We start from the raw sequence: 16,893 nt of genomic DNA on the forward strand, positions 1-16,893 counted from the left end.
TCAAAAAAGTCAAATCGACTGAGAGGTATCAGATGCGCCAAGATACATATTAAATGACAATTTTCGCAAGATCTTGGTATAGCACTTGTTGAAGGAGTTATCAAAGAATAAGGAGAAAATAAAACTCTTTTCTAATCAACCAGAGAGTGGAAACAGTTCTCATCACTTCATTTTACTGACTATTAGTTCATAGAATGGTATATCAAATGATGATCTAGTTTAACTAATTAAAAAAAAATAGAATGTTAGATAGAAAATATGGTAGATTATTTTATTAAAAACAATTGTTTAAAATGGTAAGCAAACTTATTATTATCATTAATCTCTTCCAAAACATTGCTCTAGCCTAGCAATGCACTTATCTCAACTTTGAATCCATGACTGAAGGTCTCAGTGGTTCAACAGTAGGATAGTAGGCAGCCAAGGATTGTTAAGCACATAGGTCTTCTGTCAAGCCCGAAGTCGTGACCTTCTCGATTTCAGGAATAGTGACAGAAATCCTGACCATACCTCTATCTCAACTGAGTTATTTCCACTTCTAAAATCTTATACCATAGGTAGGTGTCAACATTTTATGAATGTCTTTTGCACTGTTTTACAACTTGAAATCAAATTCATTGTTAAAGCATAATTTAAATCCAATGTTTCACCACAAACATAATTTCATTAAAGAAGCTATAGGGGTAAACTGACAAGTCAGAAAAAGGTGCAAACTTATCACTGATTTTTTGTAACACAAGATGTAATGTGACATACTAGTTGATATAGAAGCAGCATAAGTAAATTTTGCCATAAAAACCCAATCTTGTCATATTGAAATTAACTATTTAAATGAATTGATGAGAAAAAAAACATTTGTGTTTCAAAATTATAATTCATCTTCAACATTGAAACCGAACCTAAAACTATTATTTGAAGGTACAAAATGAAAGTTTTTAGTATTATCATTTGAAATATGTTTTTGCTCTTCACCATTGGCATTAACTTTTTCTATTTCTTCACTGTTACTGTCATCTATATTAAAATTGAATTTAAAACTATTGTCCAAGTTTGATGTAAATACACTTTTCTTTAAAAATACTGTTTTTTTATTAGCTGTAGCAGGTTTTAGTTTCATATTAGTTGCACCTACAAGTAAAATAAGAATAAATTGATTAGACTAACAAATTTCTTTAAATATTCACTTTTTGACAATTTTTTTTCCTCTGTTGCCATTTTTTCTCTATAATCTCCAAATGCCATCCTCATTACCTGCCTCTTCTTAATTACAGGTGCTGTGTTACTCATTAAAATATTTAAAGATTTGGTATGATCTTGAACTAGAAACATAAATGTTATACATGAAATTAATTTAGTCAATTTACATAACAGTTATACCTTGTTTATTATTCAATTTTCCAGAACTTAGAGCTTTTTGCAATTGTTGCACACACCAGTATAATTCTATCTCGAATTTTTCTTCATTTGATATCTCTACATTTGATGAGCTGGCTTGATATCCCGGTGTATTTTCTATAGTTTTTTGTAATATTGATGTATTTTTTCCTGTAGTTTTATGTAGCTTAAGTTTATTGGGTGGCATGTTAAGAAGCTTGTGTTCGCAGATAACATTTACCAAAACATACGTTTTGTTAAAAACAAAGGTTATGTTTTGGTAAACGTTAATCGATTAATTGAAAACCACCTGGCCCTGTTCAATCGCTAGCCATATCATGATTTATTGTAAATGGAGTTTCTATCTTGGAACATGCTAATGATATACAGCACATGATATCTAAACCATGGCTATAAATAAGAAATGTAAAATTAATCATGCTAAATTACCAAAACTTTGTTTCCAATTTATCACATGAGTAACGAAGAAGAATGATGTCACTCTTTGATACCGATAAATATACTGTTATTTTTACGTGTGTTTGTCGTCATGAGTCAGTAACATCGGTAACATCAGTAACTTGATTAACAATTTATTATAATGTTCAGAGATAACGTTTACTAATAATTGGAACGATAAAAAGTACCGCATTAGTTTATCAGATGTGATTAAAGAGAGTGTCTTCTTTTACTTATGGACATGATTGTACTCCCACAAAGAAAATAAGCCGGAACAATTAATATGTCTGGGGGCGCAAACAGAAAAAAAACTACCCGTTCACAGGGCTGGGAAGAAGCAGGATCCGAGTTTTATCAAGAAAGTTACCCTGCTGATTCGGAAATTGAGGCTTTGCAAAGAGATCCAAAACACCTACATACTCTTTTACCTAGTAAACTTAATAGGGGAGGTAAGTTTATAATAGTTATTATTCTCGATTTAGTTTATAATATCTTACTACTCATTTAATTCAGTTACAACCTTTCTGAATTAATGTAATCATGCAGTATTTAAAATTTTTGTTTAATTTTAAATTAAATACTGATAATTTTTTTTATGAAGATGGTGAAAAAATAAAACAATTTTATTGAAATTATACATATATGAAGAATGTATCCGCATAATTTAAATTTATTTGATATTCTTTTATATATATATATATATATATATAGTTAGGATTTTTACTATAAAGTTTCAAAAAATATCAGTTTAGTGTGAACAAATCCAATTATAGTAAGTTTTTAATTAAAATAATTTTTTGATAAAGTTTTAAATTAAATAGCTTATTGTTCTAAATCAATTTAATAACTTATTTTATAGAATGAATTATTTTTACATATCATTTGAAAAGTGAACAATAAATTGTAATCCATCACAGGATGTGTTTGTGTTTTATATTATTCTTCATACTCAAAAGTAATTGTAAAAAAGAAAAACAAAGAAATTTAAGAAGTAGGTTTTTTACCATATTTTTCACATTTGCTATATCCTTCTTTCAAATGTAAAATGTAATGTAATTTTGAAATTTATGAATGATGTAATGTTCTAGTGACATTAATGCAGGCAGTTTAATTAAATAGGTATAATAATAATAATTACACCAATATATGTGAGAAACTAAATTTATAATATTGGGTGGGCTTATTCCAAATCATTTTTAGTTTTTGAACGTGTTTTATGAGGTCAGAACGTTTCCATTAATGTACCGCAAAGTTCTTAGGGTATTTTTTGCACTTATATCTAGACAAATAGGGGATGAATCATTATTCATACATGGAATAAAAAAAATTGGACCTATGGCTTGGCATTGTATACTACATCAAAAATGAAGTACTGCAAATTATATATTGAGAGCATTTGTCATGATTCTACCATGTTCGTGGAAAATAACATTCACAACAGAAGAAAAAAGCTTTGAATTGATTTTGCAACATTATTTCTGCATTTTTTCATGTTCAACACCAAAAGCATAGCACAAAAACAAGTTTCAGGTGATGTTTAATGCAACGAAGTCAGCTGATTGCAGTTATAAGAGTGCAGTACTGTTACCATATAGATATGTGAATTGAAGTGCTGACTTCAGGGCATTAAATCATCTGCTCGTGTTAAATAGTTGGCCCGAATTTGTAGACTTATGCTCTACATAGTAATCATTTAGATAAGATCAATTATTCTGATATTAAGTAGATATAAAACAAAATTATTTAGATAAATATTAGCAAATACAATACTTCCACAGTAACATCAGTTGCATTTGAATTAATAATGTCGTGTTTTTCAATGTAAAGCATTTGATTAAGAAAATGCAAATTCTTGTGGAATTTGCACAAAAATTATTATAAAAAATTTGCTGTTTTGAATACTACAACTTCTAAAATTTTGATTAGTTTCAATGTTCATTCATAATACTTTTTAATTTAATTGAGGTTACAACTATTTTCCAAATATATTCTTTGATAATAACAAAAATAATATATATCATTTATCACATGTACAGGAAATCCTTTCATCCATATTAGAAAAGATTAATAGTATTTTTCATTTTAATCAATTAGTTTAATCCAACTAATCGCAATGACGTGTTGCAAAATTGAGCTTTTAACTCCAAACATTTGTAAGGTGCTATTATCCCAATAAATGTTTTTAAACATATAGTTTACATTTCTATTTCAAAACAATTATTTATCTGTGTCCTCAAGTTTTCAAAAATGTGTGAGTTAATTTTTTTCAATAATTTCACAAAGTAGTGAAATATAATTTGATAATTACAAAGAGTTTTAAGCAAATTGCCTTTCCCCCTTGATTATTATTCCATTATCTAATGTACCCCCATGTTGGACACCTCTTTAGAATGGCTGCATAATTTCACTATGTCTTTCAATCATAAATACTACTAGTGGTACCATTTTTCACTTTGAAGTTGTTGAACATTTATGTCTTTTATGTGTAGACACAACAAACTCCTGACACCGCTTAATAACAATCAATTTCTATAAGTTTATTGACGATTTTATGTTTTTCTAGTAATTTATCCCATTAGTCCATACTAATCCTCTTCTCTGACTTTTACTATGATATAGTTCCATATTTTATTTAAAAAAATAACATAGAATTGTAATGTTCAAATGCAAAATGGAATTTATTTAAGAACATTAATGTGACTTTTTTTTCGTTATTTTATTTTTTGAACAGCTGCTACAATTCGTATCAAGACAAATGACTACCGAACAAATAACAGAACAATACGACGACACACTGCCACGAGATCTCGGAGGGAATCTACAGTCCATCGTAGGACTTCTACAGCTGGAGAAGTACAGGTTGATCTTTATATAATAATATTATTATTTGTGTCTCAGATATTAGTATTTCCACTACATTTATTATCAAAATAAAATCAAATTACGATTTTGCAGTAAACATCTATTTGTTACTGTTATTTTTTAAAGGTTTCCATGCTACCTGATTTATCCGAAATGAGATCGAATGAACAAACTGCTTGGGAGGAAATAATGCAGATCAAATCTTTACCCATTCCAATGTCCGAGAAGAAAGAGATGAAGGCTAAAATTTTGGTAGGTTTATTAGGATTTCATATTTTACATGTAATCAGAAATTTTGATTAGATTCATTATCAGGACAGGACCAGAGCCGATGCAATTCTCAAATAAATATATTAAAATATTTGTGTGGAAATTTCAAAATTGTATAACTAGAGTTGAAGACTTTTTTAATTCTGGTATCTTTTTAAAAAACTAGATTTCAAATTTTGTTGATTATATAAAAACTATAACAGTTATTTTGTTTGTGTAAATTAAAATGATACCTTGGGTTATATAGTTTTTATTTTTGATGATATATTCAAATATAATGACTATTAATGTTAATTGTCTACAATAAACTAGTTTTTGCTTGTCGGTAGCAACTATTAGTTGCCTTATGTGTTTATAATATTTTTTTCCTTGTGTTAGGTTAAAAATCAATGATACTTAAGAAAATTTTAACTGAATAGATTTTTGATTACTTTCACAATTTTGTTGATAGTATTCAGATATCTACACAATGAATTAACTCTTTCAGGTTTAATTTATTTTTGAATTTGAATCTTTAACTTATAAGTTTCAAATAAGTATTATAGCTGCTTATTAAGGGAAAGATTTTTTTAATGCATAACAAAATAGAAGTTTATCACCCTATAATTACTAAAATCCCTCAAAGTTATTGAAAAAACCAATAGTTAGGGCTATATTTTTTTGATAAAGGTATCTTGGAATATAATTAATAAAAAGTAGATTCAATTATTTATTTTTATTAATCTTAGAATTGATAAGAACAATATTTTTTATTGAAAAACTAAGGTTTTAATTGTTTTGTTATAAAATTTTATAAACCTTGAATGTTTAGTTACTAATTAGCATTATTTAAAAACAAGGAAGTCATAATCTGCAGGAAGTTACATCTTTAAAGGTTAAAAGATTTTGATATGCTATATACCAGCATATTATACAAGGTGATCTTGATTATGTACTTACATAATTTCTAGAGCTGATGGTATACCTAAAAATAAGGGTATTTATTGATGTCAACTTTGTTTTTATAAAACGGAATAAGGAGTTGGAAACATTATTTTTTTTTATAAATCTGTGATATGGTTTTGATTACAATTCATGAACTTTTCAACTTATATAAAATATTTTTTTAAATAACCATTTTTCAATTCAAATAGAAAATAACTTAACGTATCATTACTCAACTAAACGAATGAGAATAAAACATTGAATGAATTTGGAACCCTTGGATAGTAAATATTGTTTATTGCTCTTTGGAAACCTCTGATCATTTTCATTTTTCTATATACATGTTTTTCAAATCAATTTAAAGTGATGATAATTATCAAATCACTAGATGACCACCTTTCTGTTTACTAAAGTGTTAAGAACGTTACATAATAACCCTGAAAGATTTTCATTTCATCCTTGTGAATGTACCTTTTACTCGGTATTAAAAAAATATACTCAAAACAGTACCCTTATTTTTGAATTTACTATTAGTTCTAAAAGTAATAGTGAATCACCTTGTATATTCATTCAAATTAACGTTTCTATCAATTTTTTTTCTAACAAAGATAATGACAATTTTTTTATTTAATTTGATTCATTATTGATTTAAGATATATGTATATCAGTTTTCTTTCAACTGATGAAAATCTTTATTTTTAATGTTTTTATTTTCTATATAAAGTTCTTTATCTACATTTACTTCCTAATGCACTTTTTCATCACAATGGTATAGAGTGTTTATAAGTAATTTATTATCTGTATCAATATTTGTCTATGATACAGGGTATTAACTGATAACACTAATTCTCTAAGTGACAGGAAAAACTGTATTTAACGGAATCCCGACGATTATTCGTGAATACGATACCTACATGCAATATCTTTTTGATATTCATTATCATCTCAAAAAATTGCATTTCTGCTAAATTTTAGTTTACATTCTCTTGAAATTGGTAATAATGATCTATGGTTAGATTAGTTATATTTTTAAGCTTATTTTGATCTACACTTTCTAGCCAAATTTATGCATTTGTTATATGGTTAAAAGATTGAATAACTCTAGATTTCTTTTACAGGCATAATTTTATTCAATATTCTACCTGAAATAAAGTTAATTGTTTATCAATACTTTTCACCTCTTTGCAAACATTAAAATTTACTAACAATTTACTAACAAAGTTATCTACCTCTGTAATTTAACTTATAAATTAACTGTAACTTTGAAGCTTCAACTTCAAGTGCTGAGACAAAAGAATATTTTGTCTACGATGCTTCGCCAAGATTTTATGTGTTGCTATCAATAAGATTTAGGTTTAGAGGTCCTACATCTATCCTTTAACCACAACATATTGCAAAAGAACAGAATATATTTTTCTAGAGATAATTTGGATCGAGAATATACTATTACAATAATTGTTGTGATTTTATTCATATTTTGTGTTACTGTAATGTATTTTATATAAAAAAGTATAATTGCTTAATAATGGTGATTGATATAGTTGGCACTACAAGTTATAGAGAAAAGACTAGAAAGAAATAGGAGGACTAAGAAAGGAAGACTAACAATAGCAAATGATCATTAGACAACGTCAGGACATTAAAGTCCAGTGTGACTAGTCTTTTTAGACTTCTGGTTTGTAGCGGAGTTAGAAAATTGTTTGCTAGTGTATTGGGATGGTCTTGTAGTCTGTTCTGACAGTCTGTATGTAATATATTGTTAAGAATGTATCAAGGGGCATTGTAGATTTGCCGCCTTAATACTTTTGACTGCATATTCGCATAATAGATTCGCTTGCAGTTGCCCAGATTTAAACTCCATATGTCCAGCCTTAAGATTAAAATGTATGTGAACTTTTTAATGCATACAAGGCAGTTCTGTAATAGTCTATATAATTATGCAATCATTATAAGAGCACTTTTTAATTAGAAATTTTATATTAAACAAAATAAAGTTCTAAATTCAACCCTGTAAAGAGTTGTATCTACATTATTATTCAGTATTTATAAATTATCTTGAAACACAACTCTTATTTTTGAAAGTACTATTCGATTTTCCTGATAACAATTTGTTGCTAATTTAATTTTATTCGTTATTGATTTGAGTTATCGACAGTTTAAGTGATTATATTTTATACCAATGAAAATATTTATTTTCAATGTTTTTACTTTCTACATAAAGTTTTTTACCTCCATTTACTTCCTAATACGCTTTTCCATCACAATGGTAATGGATTGGGATTAAAAATACATTTTATGTTTTTTATTCCCCTCCCATAACTTTTTTGTTCAAGTATTGCAGTAGAAATAAAAAAATTGAAATTCCATTTCTCTACTCTTCTTAATAAAATTGAATGTATACTTACGTAATTAAGTATTTTTTAGAATGAGCCGAACTTACGACTGCAAGGTTATGAACAATTCAAATGGAAAAGGAGAAAAATGTGGGATCAGCTTAAATCCCGGTTGCAGGAATCATTACAAAACTTGGAGCTGTGGAGGGGTTCTATGAAATACATCGAGGGAAATTTTGGAACAGGAGTAGTAGCATATTTTTTATTTGTAAGATGGTTGTTTATTCTAAATTTGTTCATTTTTTGTTTGGTATTCTTATTTATAAATTTACCGACAATTTTATTGGATTTTAAGAAAAATATCACTTGCACAAATTCACCGAATACTTCTTGTTGTGCTCAAGAATATTTCAATGAAACTACTTCGGAAAATAACGTCCTGATTGATTTTGTGCAAGGTACAGGTTTTTTAGAAAAAACTTTATTATTTTACGGTTTTTATACAAATGAAATTCTTGAATATGCTGTTGGGGGTATCAGACTGTACTATAACGTTCCGGTTGCATATATGTTTGTAGTAATTATATGTTTCGGTTTGTCTGTATTTTCAATACTCACCTCAGCGGCCAATGGTTTCAGAGAACGTCTCATAGAAGGAGAAGGACAGTTTTACCATTACTGCAACATGGTGTTTGGCGGTTGGGATTTCTGTATAGATAATGAGAAATCGGCAAAAATAAAACAGAAATTGATTTATAACGAATTCAAAGCAAACGTAGAAACGGAGAGGTTGAATGAAGAAATCCAAAGTAGAACAACGCAGGAGAAATACAAAATTTATTTTTGCAGATTCATTGTAAATACGGTGGTGTTTTGTATTTTGGCTTGTTGTGGGTATATCATATATTTGGTCTTCATGATTTCTACTGGGAGAGATCAAGTGAGCGAAAATAATTATATCAATCTTTTTTTTGAATTTCTACCGGCTTTGACTATTGTCGGAATGAATATTGTCGTTCCGATACTGTTTAAATTCTTACTTACTTTTGAAAAATATAAACCTCTTACAGCTCTCAAATTTTCGCTTATGCGTACGGTATTTTTGCGACTTTCTGCTTTGATTGTTTTGTATGCCTCTCTTTGGTCAAAGATTAAATGTACCAATGAAAATGAACTTTCTTGCGTACGCTGCCCAAAGGCACCCACTTGCTGGGAATCTTATGTGGGACAACAAATATATAAGTTGTTGCTTACCGATTTCGCTATACAAATAATAATGACGTTTATAATAAACGTACCTAGAGCTGTTATAGCCCGTCATATTAGTAATAGGTTTGTTAAGCTTTTCTGTGAACAAACCTTTGATTTACCCAGACATGCTTTGGATGTTGTATATTCTCAAACTTTGATATGGTTCGGAATATTTTATACACCTCTTATATCTCTAATAGGTACAGGAATGTTTTTCTTCATCTTCTATATAAAAAAATTCGCTTGCGTTTACAACTGCAGACCAAGTCCTGTAATATACAGAGCTTCCAGATCCAATTCCATGTTTATGTTAGTTCTTTTGATCTCTTTTGCATTTGCCGCTTTTCCTTTGGGTATTTCTTTCTCTGATCTACACCCATCGAGGTCATGCGGACCTTTTAGGGACCGATCCACTGTATGGAATTTAGCTGTAAGTTTGTTTTTAAGAACACCCCAATGGATACAAAGTATTATTTTCTTTTTGGGTACTGCAGGGTTTGGCGTTCCGTGTATTATAGTTTTAACTCTGATTCTTTACTATTACATGGGAGTGAACTCTGCTAACAGACATTTGGTGTCAGTTTTAAAAAATCAGTTGGTTCTTGAAGGACACGATAAACAATTTTTACTGGATAGACTGAGCTTGTTTATAAAACAAGAGAATCAGAAAAGACTTAGGGCCGAACAAAGAAGGGGGGAAGGAGATATGAACTAGGTTAAGGAAAAATGTGAGATTAGTTTTAATCCATGACAGACCAGTTTATAAAAGAATACAAAATTTGAAAACTAAAATATTCTTATTATAACAAGGAAAACAATATCGGCAATAGTATAAATAAAATTTACACCTATGATGTATAAGGTAACTACAGAAGAGTGTGAACATCTTGTTCAAACATTTCAATTTTTAGTTTTTCCAATTACAAAACTTCATAAAATGAAAGTTTTTAATTACCTGCCTTATGTTACTGTTAACTATATGTAAAATCTTGTGGATATTGCAAAATGTAATAATTTTTTATTTCAACAAAACAAACCCTTCAGAAAAAAAGAGTATCGTATAAATCACTACATGTTTATTTTCCAATTCCAAATTGTCTAATTGTGCTTTTTTTACTTTTTGGAAGTCATTTTTATATTTAATATTCCAAATTTTGTTTTAAATCTGAATTTTTTTATTAAAACATGCCAAAAAATGCACATTACAGATAATTACTCTTTTTGTCGCTAACATATTAAATTTTTTTGCTGTAGTTAGAGAATAAGGAACCTGTACCTGCATATTAGGGTGTCTGTTATTTCCAAAATTGCATTTTGTTCTGCAAAGGCCCCTCAAATTTTTAAGTTATGACCTAAACAAATTATCAGACTCAAACCAGCCCTCAATATTCACATTAAACCGTGCCTAAATCATAATACATTTCCCATTTAAATAATATGAGATTTTTGCAGTTAATTTTTTCCACTGAAACAAATGTAGTTAAAAATATTTGAATAGCTATTTCTTGGAGGAAATTTAACGCTCAATCAATAAGATCTGAATGTTTTTTTCGTTAAAATTTACCATTTAAATGTTATCAATGATAAAGTTGTATTCATAGTTAAATTCATCATTTTTATCATTTACTATCCCTTTTTCTCGGTAATGAAATTATGGAGTAACTGAGGGGCTTTTGCAGAACAAAATCCAATCTGGGAAATAATGGACAAAATTCTTACTGGTAAATACAAAACCTCTTAATAAATTGGTCTCAATCTATTCATATCCAATTTTTTAAATTGCCGTGTGTAAATAGCACATTATTGTAAAACAATATATTAAACTTGTATAGTGATATATAGGGCGTCCAGAAATTCTCCTGTCAAATGCAAATTACCGATATTTGATGTGATTCTATGTCCACTTAATCTCCTTTATTAGAATTTTAAAAGAGGGTAGCTATCCCCTTCTAATCATGACACTAACTGATAATTTTGATAAAGTAAGTTTTTCAACAAACTATAGTAATTTCGAAAACTATAAGGTATTTCCAAGCATTGAATTTATCACTGCAGGCTTATACAATGTTAGCAGTTAGTGGGTTTATTTGTACCAAAAATGTTTAAAGTGCTTAGCATCATTAGGAGGATATCTGTATACCCTGTATGTTAATATTAATGAGTACCTTGGAGATTATTTACGTCCAGAAATTGTTCAATTAAACACATATCTCAAAAGCAATAATTGCATATTCCATTACATAGATCGTTTATTACATGTTGACAACAAATTTATAAATAATTATTATTCTGAGATTTGAATAAAAAAATTACTATTGCCACTATTTATTAGGTGATATCATGTATTAAGTATGACTTTTTAATTCTTATAACTTCTTCAATGGCAGCGATTTCTTATTAATTATTATACATTATAATTAATGTTCAAAGCAATTGCTTAGATATTTAAAGTTTTTAATTAGGAAAAGGTCTTATATTTACATATTAAATCAGATATACATGTTGACTAATATATTTCTTACTTTCATCTAAAATACTATTTATTCTCATATGTGGTTACATTAATTTATAGAGTTGATAGTACATCTATAAGGGCATTATGAACAAAAGAACAAGGATCAAAGGTTGAACCGCATTTGAATTTTTAAAATTCTCGACGTTTAGGCCCCCGGAGCCATTATCAAGAGAAGGATGGAGACCCGATTATTCTTTCATTGGTAAGAAGTGATCCAATTTCATAGTCTCAATCTGCCTACTCCACACAACGAATCACCTTTTTCCTTAGTGTCAAAAGTAACGTTCCCTTAATTGTGAGGGATGTTTAGAAAGAACGGTTATTAAATATTGTGAATTGGGATCGTAGGTAAAGAAATTATTTTGTTTTCTTGGACTTTTTTTGAAAAAAGGTGTTTTTGTAATAATCGAAAGTTTTATATATCATCACAATCGAAAACTCTATTCGTTATATTTTCATCAATTCATTTCTTGAATTATGCATTACAGAAATAAAACTCCCAAGCCAATGTCTCTAATTTTATAATCAATTAAGGTAGGTAAATTGTAATTTTGTATTAACAAAATATTTTATCACAAAAAGAACATCATATTACAATAGCAAGAAACATTTTTCATATTTGGTAAAAATGCTTTATAATTGTAAAACGTTTAAACTCTTAAATGTGCAGTTAAATTAGATTTGACAAAATATTTTTCTCCTATTTCTCCTCCTATTCAACAATGTGAATTCATATCAAACATCTAATATAGAAAAATATATTAGATGCATAACATACCTTTATTAATAATTATTATTTAATTTACTTTGTAAGATTTTGAAAATAGTAATATATCTCTAAGGTACGCTCACTTTATAAGGGGTAATTACTTTTTAGAAAATAAGTATATCCAATGTAAATAATTGATATTTAAGAATGTTTCTGGTGCTCTTTTATGGCTCAAAATATCATTTTTACATCCTGAATATTCTTCATACTAAGTTGATGAAAAAAAAAACATTCATTCGATATTTTAATTAAACAAAAACAAAGTTTTATACAGTAAGACCATTTAATATTACAGTAATTGACTATACTTTAAAAAATTCTAAACTATTTAAGAAGGTCAAGATACAGAATGCATAAAATGTGAATAAAATGGAATATATGTGACAACCAAAGACAAAATTTTCAGATTATATAATAATAAAGACTGAATTAGTTCGAAATATTAATACATTCATCATTAATAGATAGCTAAAATCAAGAACATTTATAAATACAAAAGGCTCTGTTCTTTTTTTAGAATGAGGTAAAAAAGTGTAACAAATACTTTACCTTTTGCAAACACCTTTCAACAATAATCAACATTAATATATACAATAGCTAACAGCACAACTTATTTCCAATTTGTACAAATACACATAACTTTTAATGGATTCTGTATAAATATATTTTTGACTAAAAACTATCGTTTTTGACCATTTTTTAATATCATACGTGTAAAATTTATCAAATTTTTTTCAATGTATAACCTGGAATAAACCTGCCATTTTCTATAATGCCAAATTTTAAGATAGTTTCAATAGATATACTCAATAAACTAGAATTAGAATGTCATGTATGTTGTGATGATGCCATTTTTAAACGCATAATTTCAGTGATCTGTTTACAAAATGTTTTGTTTTTTATTGGTAGCAATAATCAAATAAAAATATGAAACGGTAGAAATCAAAAACTCACAGTTAGAGTTGCATCTCTGGAAATTTCATCAATACATTTTGTTGAACTAATTATCGACTTTCATTTGATTACTTCCAAATAAAGTCATTTAAAAAATTAAGCCATATTAATGATAATGATAAACGCAAACAATTAGGCTTGAAACTAAAGGATTTATTCTGATTAATACATAGAAAATTCTATCTGTGAAAAAAAATAGTAATCTAAAAGATAATCCTAATTCAATATTGAAATCCTAGAGAATCCTAAGAATTATTGTAAATAGTCCATGGTTTGTGCCAAGCTTTGTTATAACTCTTGACATGCAAGTGCCATCGGTTAAGGCAATGATAAATATACATCCACATGTTGAACAGTTCAGCCTAAACATATTCTATACTACCTACTTAATAGGTAGGTTTTCGTGTATTCCCAATAGACAAAACTGATTAATCGAGTTATTTTTTAAAACATGCTGGCTTATATTGATTTATGTATATAATCCTAAACCCATGTATATCCTTTGTGGGTGTCGGGTGTAATATTAATTCATATAGTTTCTTTAGTTTTCTTTGCTTCTGTTTTGTAATTTTCCTTTCTCCTACTGTGGCAGTGAATATCTGTCTATAAAATTACCTTTTTAATATGGCAATGAATATTCTATTTAACTTAAACTGACGTAAAATCCAATATTTCGGTTTTAACATCTGCCCACTGTTAAAATATGTTACTTGAATATTGGACCTGTTAATTTGTTTGAAAGTTGTGGAACTATTTTTTAGACTCTCGCCTCGTTTATCTAAGGACACCCTACCTACTAAAACCCCACCTCTTTCTGTTTCCACCTTTCTAAACCTTTGGGACCGCATAAGCATTACTTCAAAAGTTCAGGTTGTCTAATATATTAATAATATGTTACTGTTGAATTCTTAGGTATGTACCTTTATTAAAAGTCAATTTGCTCTGTTCATCCCCTCAAGAAAGTTTTGAATAACTGTTCTTGTCTAATTGTTTGTTTTTTCCCACCGCTGTTGTCATCCAAGCATGAGGGTGTTTTCAAATACTCCTATTCTGACAGTGGAGATAAAGCGGTATGTACTGCACTTTATACCACTGCAGACTCTAATTGCTATCTTTCTGCATGTAGATTCCATTTTTTTGTTAAGTTCTTGTAACCTCCATGTTTCCTCTCCATACTGGAAATTTAGCTGAACTGGATATGGTATCATTACAGGAAGCTTAGACTAGTTGCTTGTAAAATATTTAACAAGCTATGGTCTTTAAAGATATTTAGATTTACCTAGGTGTTACACCGCAATCTTGAGAATCATTTTGCTCTCTATCAGAGTTGTTTTCGACATCTATTGCTATCCAGTTGCAGAGTTCCATTGTATTCCAGTATCTGCGCTATATTTAATTAAGTTAGATCTTCATTCTTGCTAAAGCACCCTTTGAGTTTGGGTTTCTAGAACAAGATGAATTGGAGTTTAATACTCTCCTGAATCTACACCATATATCCTTTGTAACTTCATGTAATGAAATTTTTGGTTCAGTTTGTACATACTGTTTGGTTATAAAATTTTTTATGCTTCCTAGAATTTGTTTTTCGGTAGGAAAATAAAGCTTTTTGGTAGTTGTTTTACAGGTGACTCAAATAAACAATGTAGCAAACAAAAAGTTATTATCGTTATCAAGATTATTGTTGTAGTGTTCTGATGGTAATTTAATTATACCACCCATTTTATTACAGAATTGTTTATTATTTGGTTACCATATTTTTATTTGGTTATCCTGCTACCACATTATTGAATGAGTGAGAAAATAATTATACAATTATTTATATATACCTATAAATTTGTGTTTGAAAACTATCTAGTCATATAAATATTCTATTTATACAATTTTGATGCATAATAAATAGCTATGATTCTATTTCAATTTATTATTGATAACACAAAAATTCCTAGAGAACATTGTATGTTCAACTATATATAATATAAGGTACCAGGTAAACTAAATAATGAATTATTCAATAGGCTAATAGATTACAGAGGAATTTAAAAGTCTATTTAATCAGTAAGTACAACAACCCAACAAGATTTCTTTTACAAGTAAGTGAGTAAGTACAAAATATATTAGAATAAACTAATAATAAATTTAGAACTTGAGAGTAAAGAATTAAGATTTACTGGGAACTTAAGTTCTCAACTCTTGTAGAATAATAAATGACTATTTAATTAATAAATTTTTTATTTTCAATTAAACAGAATATTAATTAAACATGAATAAAGTAGGAAGTTATAAATTCAGAAAGTTAATTTATGATACCTAATGTACTTTTTATATTTGGTTTATTTTACATTTTTGACCTTTTTTAAACTAGATTATCTAAAAAAATTTACATTTCTAAGGCACATTTGAATCTGAAATTGAATCAAAACAGCTAGTTTTGATCCATCTTCCTTTCATTCTTCTATTATTGGGCTGTGCAGCTGGAACAAGTACAGAATAGTGTATTTACTTAGAAATTAAACTAATTGCTTAATTCATTTTGCTTTATATTCAACCTGAAAATGATATTCTTCTTCTGAGTACATTGATCATATAAAAGGTTCGAGATAAAAATTCTATGTTAAATTGGGAAAAACAATTACTCATATTTTTAATCATATTCATTCTACTGGAGATTTGAATTATTTAACTTACAACTTCTGCTATATCAACCCATTGAAGTGCTTGAGTTATAATATCATTATCGCTAGGCTCTTTATCCCAATTCCAATGAGTGATTTGTAAAAACTTGTTGGTAACATGAAATTTCCTTTCACATTTGTCAGTTTCGGGTCGTAGACTTTCGTGTAAAACAATTCCGACATATCCATCTGGTAGATCTATTATTTTTCCAGATAAAGGGTATCCTCTAAAGGAAGCATGCAAGGCTGAAACAATGGTGATGTGAATTTATTAATACAAAAATTAGTAGTCAGTACTTACTTCCATAATTTTTGGTGCTGATATTTCTATTGAAATATCTTTCAACTTTGGCATCACAATCTGCATGAATTTTAAATGGTAAACTTTGAATATTACTATTTTTTTTATTACAATCTAAATTATTTTTCCCGCTATTTATATGAATCGTTGCCATTTTGGATTGACGGTTTATATTTTCTTCTTTTATGTCCAGCGTAGTATCCCTCTAA

The 16,893-nt window shown here is 28.2% G+C and overlaps 3 protein-coding genes across 3 annotated transcripts; 1 reads left to right on the forward strand and 2 right to left on the reverse strand.

Annotated features, from left to right (window-relative positions):
- Positions 1 to 854: 854 nt before the first annotated feature.
- On the reverse strand, positions 855 to 1,642 carry LOC130441075 (UPF0488 protein CG14286). Its single transcript, XM_056774594.1, has 3 exons — positions 1,378 to 1,642; positions 1,185 to 1,319; positions 855 to 1,128 (listed from the first exon to the last, which is right to left on the reverse strand). The coding sequence occupies exons 1-3, from the start codon at positions 1,580 to 1,582 to the stop codon at positions 869 to 871; spliced, it is 600 nt and encodes a 199-aa protein (XP_056630572.1). The 5' UTR covers positions 1,583 to 1,642; the 3' UTR covers positions 855 to 868.
- Positions 1,643 to 1,868: 226 nt separating this feature from the next.
- Positions 1,869 to 15,622, forward strand: LOC130441076 (transmembrane channel-like protein 7). The gene is made up of 4 exons (XM_056774595.1): positions 1,869 to 2,282; positions 4,565 to 4,692; positions 4,822 to 4,947; positions 8,314 to 15,622. The coding sequence occupies exons 1-4, from the start codon at positions 2,117 to 2,119 to the stop codon at positions 10,186 to 10,188; spliced, it is 2,295 nt and encodes a 764-aa protein (XP_056630573.1). The 5' UTR covers positions 1,869 to 2,116; the 3' UTR covers positions 10,189 to 15,622.
- On the reverse strand, positions 11,833 to 16,856 carry LOC130441077 (ribonuclease H2 subunit C). Its single transcript, XM_056774596.1, has 3 exons — positions 16,685 to 16,856; positions 16,397 to 16,629; positions 11,833 to 16,182 (listed from the first exon to the last, which is right to left on the reverse strand). The coding sequence occupies exons 1-3, from the start codon at positions 16,836 to 16,838 to the stop codon at positions 16,156 to 16,158; spliced, it is 414 nt and encodes a 137-aa protein (XP_056630574.1). The 5' UTR covers positions 16,839 to 16,856; the 3' UTR covers positions 11,833 to 16,155.
- Between the last annotated feature and the right edge of the window lie 37 nt (positions 16,857 to 16,893).

Source organism: Diorhabda sublineata, chromosome 3, assembly GCF_026230105.1.
Source record: "Diorhabda sublineata isolate icDioSubl1.1 chromosome 3, icDioSubl1.1, whole genome shotgun sequence".
NCBI lineage: Eukaryota > Metazoa > Arthropoda > Insecta > Coleoptera > Chrysomelidae > Diorhabda > Diorhabda sublineata.